This window comes from Lucilia sericata, unplaced genomic scaffold, assembly GCF_015586225.1.
Source record: "Lucilia sericata isolate MDLA Ls3-8-SP2 unplaced genomic scaffold, ASM1558622v1 Contig001362F_arrow, whole genome shotgun sequence".
NCBI lineage: Eukaryota > Metazoa > Arthropoda > Insecta > Diptera > Calliphoridae > Lucilia > Lucilia sericata.
Genome location: NW_023995306.1, coordinates 47,163 through 64,185, shown reverse-complemented (window position 1 = coordinate 64,185; position 17,023 = coordinate 47,163). Strand labels below are relative to the sequence as shown.

The following is a 17,023-nucleotide window of genomic DNA, read 5'->3' as shown; positions in this document are numbered from 1 at the left end:
TCTAGTCTATAGTCTGGACTATAGTCTAGCTGATAGTCTGCACTATAGTCTAGTCTACAGTCTGGACTATAGTCTAGTCTATAGTCTGGGCCTTAGTCTGGACTATAGTCTAGTCTATAGTCTGGGCTATAGTCTAGTTTATAGTCTGGGCTATAGTCTGGACTATAGTCTAGTCTAGTCTACAGTCTGATATATAGTCTAGTCTAGTCCATAGTCTGGGCGATAGTGCAGTCTATAGTCTGGGCAATAGTCTAGTCTATAGTCTGGACTATAGTCTAGTCTATAATCTAGGTTATAGTCTGGGCTATAGTCTGGACTATAGTCTAGTCTATAGTCTGGACTATATTCTAGTCTATTGTCTGGATTATAGTCAAGACTGTAGATTACTGACTAGGCAATAGACCAGACTATTGACTATAGTGTGGACTGTAGTTTAGTTTATAGTCGGGATTATAGACTAGGCTATAGACTAGACTAATGACTATAGTTTGGACTGAAGTTTGGTTTATAGTCCTGACTATAGTTTAGTATATAGTTTAGACTATAGTATAATCTATAGTTTGAACTAAGGTCTAGATTAAAGTCTGAACTATAGTCCTGCCTATTGTCTAGTTTAAAGTCTGGACTATGTCTAGTCTACAGTATGGACTATAGTCTAGACTATAGTCCGGGCTATAATCTAGCCTATAATCTGGATTATAATCTAGTCTATATTCTGGACTATAGTCTAGTCTATAGTTTGAACTATAGTTTAGTCTTTAGTCTGTTCTATGGTCTGGAATATAGCATAGTCTATAGTCTGTACTATAGCTTAGTCAATAGTCTGGACTTTAATCTAGTCTATGTTCTAGACTATGGTCTTGAATGTAGTCTGGTCCATAGTCTGTGCTGTAGCCTAGTCTGTAGTTGGGACAATAGTCCAGAGTATAGACTAGAATATAGTCCAGATCTAATGTATAGTCTGGATTATAGTCTAGTCTATATTGTGGACTACAGACTAGTCTAGTCTATAGTCTGAGCTATAATCTAGTCTATAATCTGGACTATAGTCAGGACTATTGTCTATTCTGTAGTGTGGACTATGGCATATAGTCTAGTCTAGTCTAGTCTATAGTCTAGTCTATAGTCTAGTCTATAGTCTAGTCTATAGACTAGTCTATAGTCTAGTCTATAGTCTAGTCTATAGTCTAGTCTATAATCTAGTCTATAGTCTAGTCTATAGTCTAGTCTATAGTCTAGTCTATAGTCTAGTCTATAGTCTAGTCTATAGTCAAGTCAATAGTCAAGTCTATAGTCTAGTCTATAGTCTAGTCCATTGTCTAGTCTATAGTCTAGTCTATAGTCTAGTCTATAGTCTAGTCTATAGTCTAGTCTATAGTCTAGTCTAAAGTCTAGTCTATAGTCTAGTCTATAGTCTAGTCTATAGTCTAGTCTATAGTCTATATTCTAGTCTATAGTCTTCTCAAATTTATAATATCATTATGTTTTTAATAATGAGAATATTTTTTGTTGTAATTTAAACAACTTTTTAATAATCTCAATTAGTATTTATTTTTTACTCCATGAATTTTTTTGCAATTTTAATGGAACTAATTTTTTAATTGACTTTAAAACTTTTTATAAAACATAGGGTAGTTTTATAAATATAAAATACCAAACTAAAAGTACAGTTATTAAAATAATCGATTCTTCAACAGTTTACTTTTGTATTCAAAAGTTCAACAAACTCTATTAAAATATTAATTGAAAAAATGTATCTTAAGACATTTTCAAAACAAAATATTTTTGCACAAAAACAAATCATCGTTCTCAAAATTTAATCATATGGGTGTTTTCATTAAAAAATGCATATTCAAACGAAAGCATATTTAGCATTTTTTATCGTAGGCCTTTGCCTCCAACAAAGCCACAGATGTAACATATAATTATTTTAACTGATTATAAATTACCGTCAGGTTCAATTGTATTTTGACTATATATATATTTTTTTTAATTTGAGATTCCCTTTCATTATTAAAAAAATTTTAACGATACTTCCATTCAAAAATGGCGTGCAAAAAGTACTCCTTAAAGGACTAGGACTGGTCCACAACTAATCCAAATGTATAGGAAAAACATAATCCATTTAACATTGTGATGTCGTAGGTGAGGACATCGGATTAATACCAAAACTACTCCCTTGGGATTACATGATCCGCAACATGATCCAATGTAATGCAGACTATGGACTATATTGTTTTCAAAAAAGGAAACATGATCCATGCCTGCATTACATAGGACTACTAAACGGATCATGTACTCCTATTATATATACAGCGGAGTAGTTTTTGGATTACTTAAATGGATCATGTACTCCAATAACTTTTACAGGGCTACTGATTGTTATTATAATTTAGCTTTTAAAAAGATTTATTATTGTTGTTGTTTTGACATTTTAAATATTTTTTCCTTTTAATTTTGTTATTACATTATTTTTTGCACTTGATGATCTTTGTGAAAAAGTTGTGATTGACTAATGACTAGAGTTTCTAATTTCCCGAACTTTTTTCATTCCCGGGAATTCTCGGAAATTTGTACAATTTTTACAATAAATTAAATTATTGTATTTTTTTTCTTAAAATTTCGAAATTTATCATCATTATATCTAAAAAAAATCAGTAAGTAATAAGTAATAAAATCAATCCGAATCGGTTTCAGAAGTACCGTAAGTATGGTTTTCCTTAAACCAAGTACAAAATACTTGATTCAAGTACGGATCGGTTATGTTCGAAATTCGTATTAAAGGAGAATTGCTTAGTACCAGATCTGATACACTGATTCAATTATAATCTTCATATAGTAGTATATATTAAGTACAAAGTACCTAGTATTTAATAGTAGTATCTATTTTCCCGGGATTTCCCAGAAAATATGACTTCTCCGGCTTAGAAAACCCTACTAATGACGCATGTCAACAAGTTTCCTCGGTCAAGCGTCATGTTTTTCTCAATTATTTGTTATTGTTACTTGAGGTTAATTTTAAATCAATTGTAAAATTTTCCAAAATATTATTTAAAATAAACAATTCTATAAATTATAAAAATTACATTTATTATTAAAATATCCAACACAAATTATAATAAGTTATTTTAATTACAACTGAACGTATTCAAACCAATTATGCAAATTGTCAACAACAACTTTTTTTATCATAAACATCGTTAATTGCCAAAAGACACTGATTAAAGACTAAAGTTCAGTATATACACTAAACTATTTATTTTATCCTTATTATAAAATAGAACTTAATCCGCACTATATAGTTCACGATCTTTTAAAAAAAAAAAAAAAAAAAAAAAAATTTTGATTGACGCATATTAAAAAGTTTCCTCAATCAAGCGTCATGTTTTTCTCAAATCATTATTGTTATTATTATTTGTTATTGAAGTTAATTTTAAATCAATTGCAAAATGTTCCTAAATATGTATTTCTTAAAATAAACAAGACTATAAAATACACTAGTTTCCAAATTAATGCTTTTTTGCTTGCTCTTGGAGTGAAACATAGATACATACATATGTACGTACATATATGGAAAGGCTGTGTCCGAGGTTAATTAATATTTTTTTTATACCCTGACTACTATAATGAGGAGTTTTTCAAGATAATTTGATAAACTAGATTATAGCATAGACTATAGACCACACTATAGACTAGACTATAGCATAGACTATAGACTACACTATAGACTAGACTATAGACTAGACTACTAGACTAGACTATAGACTAGACTATAGACTAGACATAGACTAGACTGTAGACTAGACTATAGACTAGACTATAGGACTAGACTATAGACTAGACTATAGAATAGACTATAGACTAGACTATAGACTAGACTATAGACTAGACTATAGACTAGACTATAGAAAAACGGTGTATAGGATAGCCTAGACTATAGACTAGACTATAGACCTAGAAACTATGACTAGACTATAGACTAGACTATAGACTAGGACTATAGAATAGACTATAGACTAGACTATAGACTAGACTATAGAAAGGACTATAGACTAGACTCTAGACTAGACTATAGACTAGACTATAAGACTAAGACTATAGACTAGACTATAGACTAGACTATAGACTAGGACTATAGACTAGACTATAGACTAGACTATAGACTAGACTATAGACTAGACTATAGACAGACTATAGACTAGACTATAGACTAGACTATAGACTAGACATAGACTATAGACTAGATATAGACTAGACTATAGACTAGACTATAGATAACTATAGACTGACTATAGACTAGACTATAGACTAGACTATAGACTAGACTATAGACTAGACTATAGACTAGACTATATATAGACTAGACTAGAGACTAGACTATAGACTAGACTATAGACTAGACTATAGACTAGACTATAGACTAGACTATAGACCTAGACTATAGACTAGACTATAATACTAGACTATAGACTAGACATAGACTAGACTATAGACTAGACTATAGACTAGACTATAGACTAGACTTAGCTAGACTATAGACTAGACTATAGACTAGACTATAGACTAGACCTATAGACTAGACTATTAGACTAGACTATAGACTAGACTATAGACTAGACTAGAGACTAGACTATACCTAAGACCTATAGACTAGACTATAGACTAGACTATAGACTAGACTATAGACTACTATAGACTATAGACTAGACTATATACTAGACTAGAGACTAGACTATAGACTAACTATAGACGAGACTATAGACTAGACTATAGACTAGACTATAGACTAGACTATAGACTAGACTATAGACTAGACTATAGACTAGACTATAGACTAGACTATAGACTAGACTATAGACTAGACTATAGACTAGACTATAGACTAGACTAATAGACTAGACTATAGACTAGACTATAGCTAGACTTAGACTAGACTACTACTAGACTAGACTATAGACTAGACTATAGCTGGAACTCTATAGACTAGACTATAGACTAGACTACTAGACTAGACTATAGACTAGACTATAGACTAGACTATAGACTAGACTATAGACTAGACTATAGACTAGACTATAGACTAGACTATAGACTAGACTATAGACTAGACTATAGACTAGACTATAGACTAGACTATAGACTAGACTATAGACTAGACTATAGACTAGACTATAGACTAGACTATAGACTAGACTATAGACTAGCTATAGACTAGACTATAGACTAGACTATAGACTAGACTATAGACTAGACTATAGACTAGACTATAGACTAGACTATAGACTAGACTATAGACTAGACTATAGACTAGACTATAGACTAGACTATAGACTAGACTATAGACTAGACTATAGACTAGACTATAGACTAGACTATAGACTAGACTATAGACTAGACTATAGACTAGACTATAGACTAGACTATAGACTAGACTATAGACTAGACTATAGACTAGACTATAGACTAGACTATAGACTAGACTATAGACTAGACTATAGACTAGACTATAGACTAGACTATAGACTAGACTATAGACTAGGACTATAGACTAGACTATGACTAGACTATAGACTAGGACTATAGACTAGACTATAGACTAGACTATAGACTAGAACTATAGACTAGACTATAGACTAGACTATAGACTAGACTATCGACTAGGACTATAGACTAGACTCTAGACTATAGACTAGACTATAGACTAGACTATAGACTAGACTATAGACTAGACTATAGAACTAGACTATAGACTAGACTATAGACTAGACTATAGACTATGACTATAGACTAGACTATAGACTAGACTATAGACTAGACTATAGACTAGACTATAGACTAGAACTATAGACTAGACTATAGACTAGACTATAGACTAGACTATAGACTGACTATAGAACTATAGACTATAGACTAGATATAGACTAGACTATAGACTAGACTATAGACTAGACTATAGACTAGACTATAGACTAGACTATAGACTAGACTATAGACTAGACTATAGACTAGACTATAGACTAGACTAGAGACTAGACGATAGACTAGACTATAGACTAGACTATAGACTAGACTATAGACTAGACTATAGACTAGACTATAGACTAGACTATAGACTAGACTATAGACTAGGCTATAGACTAGACTATAGACTAGACCTTATAGGACTAGACTATAGACTAGACTATAGACTAGACTACTGACTAGACTATAGACTAGACTACAGACTAGTTGAGACCATAAACTAGACTACAGACTAGACTAAAGTCCAGACGGTATACCAAGCTTCATTCCAGTCGATGGACTAAACTAGACTATGGACTAAACTAGTCCAGACAATAGTTTGGCTATAAGCTAGACTACAGACTAGACTATAGTCCAGATTGTATACCAAATTTCATTCCAGACTATGGACTAAACTAGACTAGGGACTAAACTATAGTCCAAACTGTTGACAAAATTAAAGCTGTAGACCGGGCTATAGTTCTGACTACATATAGTCTTCATTATCGACTCAACTATAGCCCAGAAGTTTTCTTTATCGTTTTTTACTCCCTTTTATATGTATATTCGATCCTAAATCCACAATTATATTTTTTGCCACTTTAACAATTCTTCAAATTCAAGCCTTTACTTTGCACAACTTCTAATCAGTTTCAAATCTTGTTATTTAAAAAAAATCTATAAAATAAACTACCCCAACTGATCGTCATCTTCAAAAGACATTGATATGCTATATTCTCTGCTTTAACAATAGACAGACCCTTTTCGATTGTAGACACTTAGCAAATCAAATAAAAATCGCAAAGCAACATAATAAAACATTGTTACGTGCTTATCAACATGAATCTCTTAGCTTCAATCGATCTTTATTATTTTGAATTTCAATACACTTATAATTATGAAGTTCAGCCGACCAAACAATAAATTGCGAACAGTCTAAAATAAAAACGAAAGTGACTTCAAAGTAACACACAACAGCACACAGTTAAAAAAAAGACGAAAAATATTTTTTGAATACTGACCGTCATCAGCACACAACATAAAACAAGTCAAAAAGACAAAGAACCATTGATGAAAAACGAAAGCAACAAGAAAAAAAGATTCAGTGAAAACAAATACACGAGTAATTTTATGGCCAAGAATGGCTCTTCTATCTGCTCTTTGGCCAACATCAGCAGCAGTTAGTAGTCAAGATTGATCAACAGGTTGTTGTTACTTTGGTTGAGTGTTTTTAGGTGATGCCAGATAGTGTGGATTTACAAATACTTAGAATGTATTATAAAATCGCCATAATACAAGATATTCCAATAAGTTACTTTTCATATCTTCATTTCACGAAACATACACTAAAACTATAGTTTTGCTATTGGTGCAACATATCTGCTAGATCATGCAAAATAGTTGCATTACTTTTCCTTGACAAAAAACGAGGAAATGATAAAGTAATCGATAAATTTCTTCAGAAGACTTGTTCAATCCCAATCATAGCTGATTTTCGACATTCATAAATGGAACCAAGAAAAAAAGTTAACTTGACCCTTTGTTGACTTTGTTGACATTATTCTCCCGGATTAGCTAAAATCACCGACGATACTACATTAGCATTAACATTAACATATCTTGTCGGGATATAGCATGTTAGCAGAATTGTTCTTAAATACCTGGTAGAATATGCCGAGGACAACTCATTATAATTAGTGTATATTGACATTCAAGTTAAATTAATTTGAAAACATCTAACATTTAATAACCAGTCTTAATGTTGTGTAGACACCAGAGAGAGGTTCAGAAATATCTAACCGTCAGATTTACTTACATATATACATAATGTGCAGATTTCAAAAATGGCATTTCCAGGGTTTGGTTCATCCCACAGCGGCAGTTCTAAGATCCCCTTGAAATCAGATATTGGATTGGTAAGATTTTTGAGATTACTTTAATAAGCTGTTTATTTCTAATATAAATCCCGATCGCATATCCCTGAAAACTGCTTTATCGATCCTGAAGCCCAAAATATACTCTATCGCGAAAAATAACTTAGATCCTTCCGTTATTCTAAATAATAAACTATCCAGGAAACGCAATATTGAGCTCAGGAGATACACTGTATTACTTGTGAATTCTGTCTTTAAGGTTGTTATTACTTAGACCAATACTATTCTATGGAGCCACTTTTTGGTGGTAAGTATTAGAAAGGAACCGAAACTGAATACTGTTCGAATAAGTTCTGAGAAGAATGTCCTTTGTTATAACAGGATTCTCGAGAACAAAATCGACAAAAATTAGTACTAACTACGACTTTCAGACGGTTATTACAGAATATGATATATAGTCTCCCACTTAATTACATTCTATCTCCACCCTGTATTTCTGTATACACGGACGGTTCAGAGCCCATAAAAAGTCTAGTCTAAAGTCTAGTCTAAAGTCTAGTCTATAGTCTAGTCTATAGTCTAGTCTACAGTCTAGTCTATAGTCTAGTCGAGTCTATAGTATAGTCTATATTCTAGTCTATAGACTAGTGTTTAGTCTAGTCTATAGTCTAGTCTAGTCTAGTCTATAGTCTAGTCTATAGTCTAGTCTATAGTCTAGTCTATAGTCTAGTCTATAGTCTAGTCTATAGTCTAGTCTATAGTCTAGTCTATAGTCTAGTCTATAGTCTAGTCTATAGTCTAGTCTATAGTCTAGTCATATTAGTCTAGTCTATAGTCTAGTCTATAGTCTAGTCTATAGTCTAGTCTATAGTCTAGTTAGTCTAGTCTATAGTCTAGTCTAAGTCTAGTCTATAGTCTAGTCTATAGTCTAGTCTATAGTCTAGTCTATAGTCTAGTCTAGTCTATAGTCTAGTCTATAGTCTAGTCTATAGTCTAGTCTATAGTCTAGTCTATAGTCTAGTCTATAGTCTAGTCTATAGTCTAGTCTATAGTCTAGTCTATAGTCTAGTCTATAGTCTAGTCTATAGTCTAGTCTATAGTCTAGTCTAGTCTAGTCTATAGTCTAGTCTATAGTCTAGTCTAGTCTATAGTCTAGTCTATAGTCTAGTCTATAGTCTAGTCTATAGTCTAGTCTATAGTCTAGTCTATAGTCTGTCTAGTCTAGTCTATAGTCTAGTCTATAGTCTAGTCTATAGTCTAGTCTATAGTCTAGTCTATAGTCTAGTCTATAGTCTAGTCTATAGTCTAGTCTATAGTCTAGTCTATAGTCTAGTCTATAGTCTAGTCTATAGTCTAGTCTATAGTCTAGTCTATAGTCTAGTCTATAGTCTAGTCTATAGTCTAGTCTATAGTCTAGTCTATAGTCTAGTCTATAGTCTAGTCTATAGTCTAGTCTATAGTCTAGTCTATAGTCTAGTCTATAGTCTAGTCTATAGTCTAGTCTATAGTCTAGTCTATAGTCTAGTCTATAGTCTAGTCTATAGTAGTCTATAGTCTAGTCTATAGTCTAGTCTATAGTCTAGTCTATAGTCTAGTCCAGCGGTTCCCACCGATTTTTACTTCGCGGACCCCTTGGAGAACTTATTTAATTTCGCGGACCCCCATACATATTTTGATATCTTATTGTTCTAAATAATGTCCATCCGAAAATTGACCTAGTTCATTAATTCCTAGGTCTAATAAATGTAGAGATGTCATATCTATAAAATATTCCCGTACATTGAGAATATATAATATTACAGATAGGTTTTCAATTGCATGTTTTGAAGATAGAATGACTTCTTTGTTGATATGTTAACATGATGTTTAATTTATGATCGTGAGATCTTACATGTTCATTTTTCTTCAAGGTAGCGAAAAGGTTTCTTTATCAAATATTGTCACGTGTGCTTAAGGAGTCACGTTTCAAAAATTTGTTGCGATTGCAAAGGGTGAACTGAGTAAGTGATCTAAGTTTTCGGGAAAATAATATAAGAAAGTTTGACTTCTTTTTTGTTGTTGCGGAATGCGTTATCCGCATAATACATGATTTGAACTCTTTGTTAAAGTACTGTGAATTTGGAACTTAAATTTTAATTTTAAAATACCAACGAATTATTTTACTTCATGGTTTTTGGCTACATATTTACGCGAAACGCTATGAATTTTCTGATGTTAAATTAATAATATGTACTGGTCGACAAAATCAAGTTAAAATCTGTATATCACGTCGGATTGGAATATTTATAAAGAGATGCATAAAGAGTCACCTCTATTTTGGAAATATATAATTTTAGTCCTTTCAAACAAGAACACTTTTGCTTACAATTTGATAAACTTAAATCTGTAATAAGCTTGTCTTTGAATTGAACTTCATACTCCGGTACCAGTATCCCTAATTTAATTGTAAGGCAGAGTATTATTCGTCTGAAATAAAAACCATTATTTCAGTACATATACAGGAAATAAAAATTACAAATCACGCAATACTTTACTTTATAAAAGTTATACAATAAATTTGTAGGGCCTAGCTTCTTCCTGATAAACAACCGAAAAAATAAAATTCAAAAAGTCACCAAAAAATTTGGGATTATTGCACAAAAATTGGAGATATTTGTACATACATATAAAAGCAGAATATTGTTTAATCATGGTTTTTTCGTTCGTCTTCGCGGACCCCCTAGGATTTTACTACGGACCACTAGGGGTCCGCGGACCCCCATTTGGGAACCGTTGGTCTAGTCTACAGTCTAGTCTATAGTCTAGTCTATAGTCTAGTCTATAGTCTAGTCTATAGTCTAGTGTATAGTCTAGTCTATAGTCTAGTCTATAGTCTAGTCTATAGTCTAGTCTATAGTCTAGTCTAGTCTAGTCTATAGTCTAGTCTATAGTCTAGTCTATAGTCTAGTCTATAGTCTAGTCTATAGTCTAGTCTATAGTCTAGTCTATAGTCTAGTCTATAGTCTAGTCTATAGTCTAGTCTATAGTCTAGACTATAGTCTAGTCTATAGTCCAGTATAGTCCAGTCTATTCTAGTCTATAGTCTAGTCTATAGTCTAGTCTATAGTCTAGTCTATAGTCTAGTCTATAGTCTAGTCTATAGTCTAGTCTATAGTCTAGTCTATAGTCTAGTCTATAGTCTAGTCTATAGTCTAGTCTATAGTCTAGTCTATAGTCTAGTCTATAGTCTAGTCTATAGTCTAGTCTATAGTCTAGTCTATAGTCTAGTCTATAGTCTAGGTCTATAGTCTAGTCTATAGTCGTCTAAGTCTAGTCTATAGTCAGTCTATAGTCTAGTCTATAGTCTAGTCTATAGTCTAGTCTATAGTCTAGTCTATAGTCTAGTCTATAGTCTAGTCTATAGTCTAGTCTATAGTCTCTATAGTCTAGTCTATAGTAGTCTATAGTCTAGTCTATAGTCTAGTCTATAGTCTAGTCTATAGTCTAGTCTATAGTCTAGTCTATAGTCTAGTCTAGTCTAGTCTATAGTCTAGTCTATAGTCTAGTCTATAGTCTAGTCTATAGTCTAGTCTATAGTCTAGTCTATAGTCTAGTCTAGTCTATAGTCTAGTCTATAGTCTAGTCTAGTCTATAGTCTAGTCTAGTCTATAGTCTAGTCTAGTCTATAGTCTAGTCTATAGTCTAGTCTATAGTCTAGTCTAGTCTATAGTCTAGTCTATAGTCTAGTCTAGTCTATAGTCTAGTCTATAGTCTAGTCTATAGTCTATAGTCTAGTCTATAGTCTAGTCTATAGTCTAGTCTATAGTCTAGTCTATAGTCTAGTCTATAGTCTAGTCTATAGTCTAGTCTATAGTCTAGTCTATAGTCTAGTCTATAGTCTAGTCTATAGTCTAGTCTATAGGCTAGTCTATAGTCTAGTCTATAGTCTAGTCTATAGTCTAGTCTATAGTCTAGTCTATAGTCTAGTCTATAGTCTAGTCTATAGTCTAGTCTATAGTCTAGTCTATAGTCTAGTCTATAGTCTAGTCTATAGTCTAGTCTATAGTCTAGTCTATAGTCTAGTCTATAGTCTAGTCTATAGTCTAGTCTATAGTCTAGTCTATAGTCTAGTCTATAGTCTAGTCTATAGTCTAGTCTATAGTCTAGTCTATAGTCTAGTCTATAGTCTAGTCTATAGTCTAGTCTATAGTCTAGTCTATAGTCTATAGTCTAGTCTATAGTCTAGTCTATAGTCTAGTCTATAGTCTAGTCTATAGTCTAGTCTATAGTCTAGTCTATAGTCTAGTCTATAGTCTAGTCTAGTATAGTCTAGTCTATAGTCTAGTCTATAGTCTAGTCTATAGTATAGTCTATAGTCTAGTCTATAGTCTAGTCTATAGTCTAGTCTATAGTCTAGTCTATAGTCTAGTCTATAGTCTAGTCTATGTCTAGTCTATAGTCTAGTCTATAGTTAGTCTATAGTCTAGTCTATAGTCTAGTCTATAGTCTAGTCTATAGTCTAGTCTATAGTCTAGTCTATAGTCTAGTCTATAGTCTAGTCTATAGTCTAGTCTATAGTCTAGTCTATAGTTAGTCTATAGTCTAGTCTATAGTCTAGTCTATAGTCTGGTCTATAGTCTAGTCTATAGTCTAGTTATAGTCAGGTCTATAGTCCTAGTCTATAGTCTAGTCTATAGTCTAGTCTATAGTCTAGGGTCTAGTCTAGTCTAGTCTATAGTCTAGTCTATAGTCTAGTCTATAGTCTAGTCTATGTCTAGTCTAGTTATAGCTAGTCTAAGTATAGTCTATAGTCTAGTCTATAGTCTAGTCTATAGTCTAGTCTATTGTCTAGTCTATAGTCTAGTCTATAGTCTAGTCTATAGTCTACTCTATAGTCTAGTCTATAGTCTAGTCTATAGTCTAGTATATAGTCTAGTCTATAGTCTAGTCTATAGTTTAGTCTACAGTCTAGTCTATAGTCTAGTCTATAGTCTAGTCTATAGTCTAGTCTATAGTCTAGTCTATAGTCTAGTCTATAGTCTAGTCTATAGTCTAGGCTATAGTCTAGTCTATAGTGTAGTCCAAAGTCTAGTCTAAAGTCTAGTCTATAGTCTAGTCTATAGTGTAGTCTATAGTCTAGTCTCTAGTTTAATCTATAGTTTAGTCTATAGTCTAATATATAGTCTAGTATATGGCCTAGTCTATGGTCTAGTCTATAGTCTAATGTAATCTATAGTCTAGTCTATAGTCTATTGTGATTCGACTTGTTACAATTCCTTTGATTTCCTAAGTCTATAGGCTACTCTATAGTCTAGACTATTTGGCTCGAATTGTCGCAATTCCTAAGATTTTTTGAACCCAATGTGCCCGCAATCTGGCAACTTTACTCTTCAACTTCAAGTGAAGCTCAATATTTGAAGCGCCAAAATAATATTGCGCTTTGAAAAGTTTAAGTTCAAACACCAATATCAAACTTAAGAAACAACCAACACTACTACCACAATCGTAAACACCATCAACATCATCGTCAACAACATGCACGACGATGTTGTGGCACTAAACACTATTGCCAACGACTAGACCAAATGTTGTTGGCCAAAGCGAACCAGTTTTTGCGATTTTGGCTAGATCACAGAATTTGTTTTTGTACGACTAGTAATTTATGAACAAAGTTTCCGTAGTTTTTTTTTGTTTTTTTTATTTGGAATTTTCAATCTTTTTAGAGAGCAACAAAAGAAATACTCATTAAGAACTTGTGAATACAAATAGTTGAGTAGTTGAATTTGTTTTTGTTACTTTTAATTTAGTATTTTTTTATTAATTTTAAGAAGTTTTATTCAGCACCGTGAGACGTATAGAGATTGGACGGACAAGATGTGTTAGCTTTATTATAAACGATACATAAAACGCGTCTTAAAACATTTAGAGTTTAGATTTCCAACTCAACGGTTGGTTAACGGGTCGAGTGTTAAGAATAGAACAAAACGTTTAGTAAAGAACTTACGGACTATAAAGCCAAAAGCTATAAAAAAGCTAGAATAATAAAATAAATATAAATTTATTATGTTAAATTGTTAAATAAATCGCAACACATTTAATTACAATTGAAAAAGTGTTATTTTAAATTTAAACTTAAAAATAAATTTTCAAAATGTTAAAATTGTGTAAAAGAGTGCCGTTGATGGGCTTATTGGCCCTTACCAGTATATTGCTGGCCATATCATGGGCCCAAGAACGTAATGTTATACTCGAAACTTTAGACTTTTTGCGTCGCGGTCAAAATGATGTAAATTTGGAAAATTACGATAATACCATTAGCATGGAAGGTGAATATGATTTTATAGTGGTGGGTGCTGGTACTGCCGGTTGTGCTTTGGCCGCTCGTTTATCCGAAAATCTGAAATGGAAGGTTTTATTACTGGAAGCTGGTGGTCCTGAAAGTTTAATTATGGATGTACCCATAGTGGCTCATTTCTTGCAATTGGGTGAAATGAACTGGAAATATAGAACCCAACCTTCTGATCATGCCTGTTTGGCTATGAACAATAATAGATGTAATTGGCCCAGAGGCAAGGTTATGGGTGGTTCTTCTGTTTTGAATTATATGATGTATACCCGTGGTAATCGCCGTGATTACGATAGATGGGCTGAATTGGGTAATGAGGGCTGGAGTTTCAAGGATGTCTTGCCCTATTTCAAGAAATATGAAGGCTCTAGTGTACCCGATGCCGATGAAGATATGGTAGGACGTGAAGGTCCTGTTAAGATTTCCTACATCAACTGGCGTTCCAAAATAGCTGAGGCATTTGTTGAGGCCGCTCAACAAGATGGTCTCAAGTATCGTGACTACAATGGCCACATACAAAATGGTGTTGCTTATCTTCATACCACCACACGTAATGCTACCCGCTGGAGTTCGAATCGTTCTTATCTATATCCCATTAAAGGCAAACGTCCCAACTTACATGTTAAGAAAAATGCTTTGGTTACCAAGATTCTAATTAATCCTGAAACTAAGACTGCTTATGGTATTATGGTGCAAACTGATGGTAAAACTCAGAAGGTCTTGGCCAGACGTGAAGTTATTGTATCGGCTGGTGCCATCAATTCACCCCAATTATTGATGTTGTCTGGTGTGGGTCCTGCCAAACATTTAAGAGAAATTGGTATTAAACCCATTGCGGATTTGGCTGTGGGTTATAATTTACAAGATCATACTGCCCCTGCTGTTACCTTTACCACCAATGCTACTTCCCTACATTTTGAGGACTTTGCTGAACCCACTTTATTGAATCTGTTTAATCGTCAATCCGGTCCTTATGGTTCTCCTGGTGGTTGTGAAGCTATGGCCTTTTGGGATTTAGATCATCCCGATTTGGTAGATGGTTGGCCAGATATTGAGCTGTTTTTGGTGGGTGGTTCCATGTCCTCCAATCCTGCCATCTCTAGAGCTTTTGGTTTAAAGAAATCCATTTATGATAGTATTTTTGCCGAAATTGAGGATAGAGATTTGAATGCTTTCATGATATTCCCCATGATTTTAAGACCTAAAAGTCGTGGTCGCATTATGTTGAAATCTGCCGATCCCACTAAATATCCTCTCATCTTTGCCAACTACTTTAACCATCCCTATGATGTGGACATCTCGGTCAGAGGTCTCTTAAAGGCTCTTAGTCTTATGGAAAGACCTGGTTTCCAGAAAATTAATGCCAAACTTTGGGAACGTAAAATTCCTACTTGCAAGAAATATCCCTACAAATCGTATGCCTATTGGGAATGTTATGTTAAACATTTCACTTTCACCATTTATCACTACTCAGGAACCTGTAAAATGGGTCCTAAATCGGATAGAGCAGCTGTAGTCGATTCCCGTTTGAGAGTACATGGTATTAAGAATTTGCGTGTAGCCGATGCTAGTATTATGCCCGAAATTATGTCTGGCCATCCTAATGGTCCCGTTTTTATGATTGCTGAAAAGGCTGCCGATATGATTAAACAAGATCATGGTTTTATTCCCTACTAAAAAGGTTCAAAAATAGGTGTGTAATATATTATAGTCTTATTAGTAACAAATTATTAAGGGGGGAAACTTTTCGCAAATATTTTATACTTAATTATAAAAGTAGTTAAGGAAGAAAATGGAAAATTATGAAAATTTTATTGGGGAAACCTTTAACTTGTCTAATTTTATACTTATTTCTTTTTGTTTTTTTATTTAAAATTTGTTAATAACTTATTATATAAGTTTTAAGTAGTCATTAGTTTTAACTGAATTTATTTCGACAAAAAGGAGATAATTGGTGGAACATATTTTTTTAACAAATATAGAAAAATTTACCAAAAATATATGTAACAGTTATAATTAATTTAAAAATTTTTTCAATTATCTGTTTTTATTTTGTTAAAAATTGTCACTTATCTCTTGTTGCAAAAATTGTTAAAAAGTTGTGATGTTATCTTAAAATTATGTTTAGTATAATTTTGTAAATTACATTTTATTTTTAAGCCATTTTAATAAGAACTGATTTTTTTAGCTTTTAGGAAATTTTGTAAATAAAATAAAATATTTTTTAAAAAACAAATTATTTCTTTGTGTTTTCATACTCTTTTTGGTCTTTTGTACTCTGAAATCGGAAAAAGAGAGGTAGACATTGGGTAGGCCATATTGATCTTATCTATTCTAGAAGGATTAAATAAATCTCTCTAGTCGGCGAATCCATCCTCTATTCGATACCTTTGTTTTCTACATTTCTCTATTTCTTCTACTCTGTCTTCTATCATACTCTTCTTGCCGTAAATTGATCATGACACAATCCTACAATTTGTAGGTAAACTAAATTTAACGGACCAGGTGTTCTCCAGGATGATCTCAATCTACACTGACGGCTCGAAAACTGTTACGGTTGGTAAACTCTTAACAGACCAGACGGATTATAACTATTAGGTTTTGATAAGACCATCTGAATCAGAATACTAACAATAGAAGATTAGACTGCAGACACTGACCTTGAGAATGGATCGATCTAAGTCTATACTGACAATATAAAAACTGTTATATGTATGTATTAGCGAAGAATTTTTTCGGACGAACTTGGTCTTTATCTGATTTCCTAACGACTGTACTGTTTTTGGAACTGAAACTTTTTATCCGAGAACTAAATCGCGTGACA

The 17,023-nt window shown here is 32.9% G+C and overlaps 1 protein-coding gene across 1 annotated transcript; it reads left to right on the top strand.

Moving 5' to 3' along the window:
* The first annotated feature begins 13,758 nt into the window (after window positions 1-13,758).
* On the top strand, window positions 13,759-16,419 carry LOC119611106 (glucose dehydrogenase [FAD, quinone]). Its single transcript, XM_037966574.1, has one exon. The coding sequence runs from the start codon at window positions 14,005-14,007 to the stop codon at window positions 15,874-15,876; it is 1,872 nt and encodes a 623-aa protein (XP_037822502.1). The 5' UTR covers window positions 13,759-14,004; the 3' UTR covers window positions 15,877-16,419.
* Window positions 16,420-17,023: the final 604 nt, after the last annotated feature.

Excerpts from the sequence above, each read along its gene's own strand:
- LOC119611106 (XM_037966574.1), top strand. The coding sequence starts at position 14,005 with ATGTTAAAATTGTGTAAAAGAGTGCCGTTGATGGGCTTATTGGCCCTT.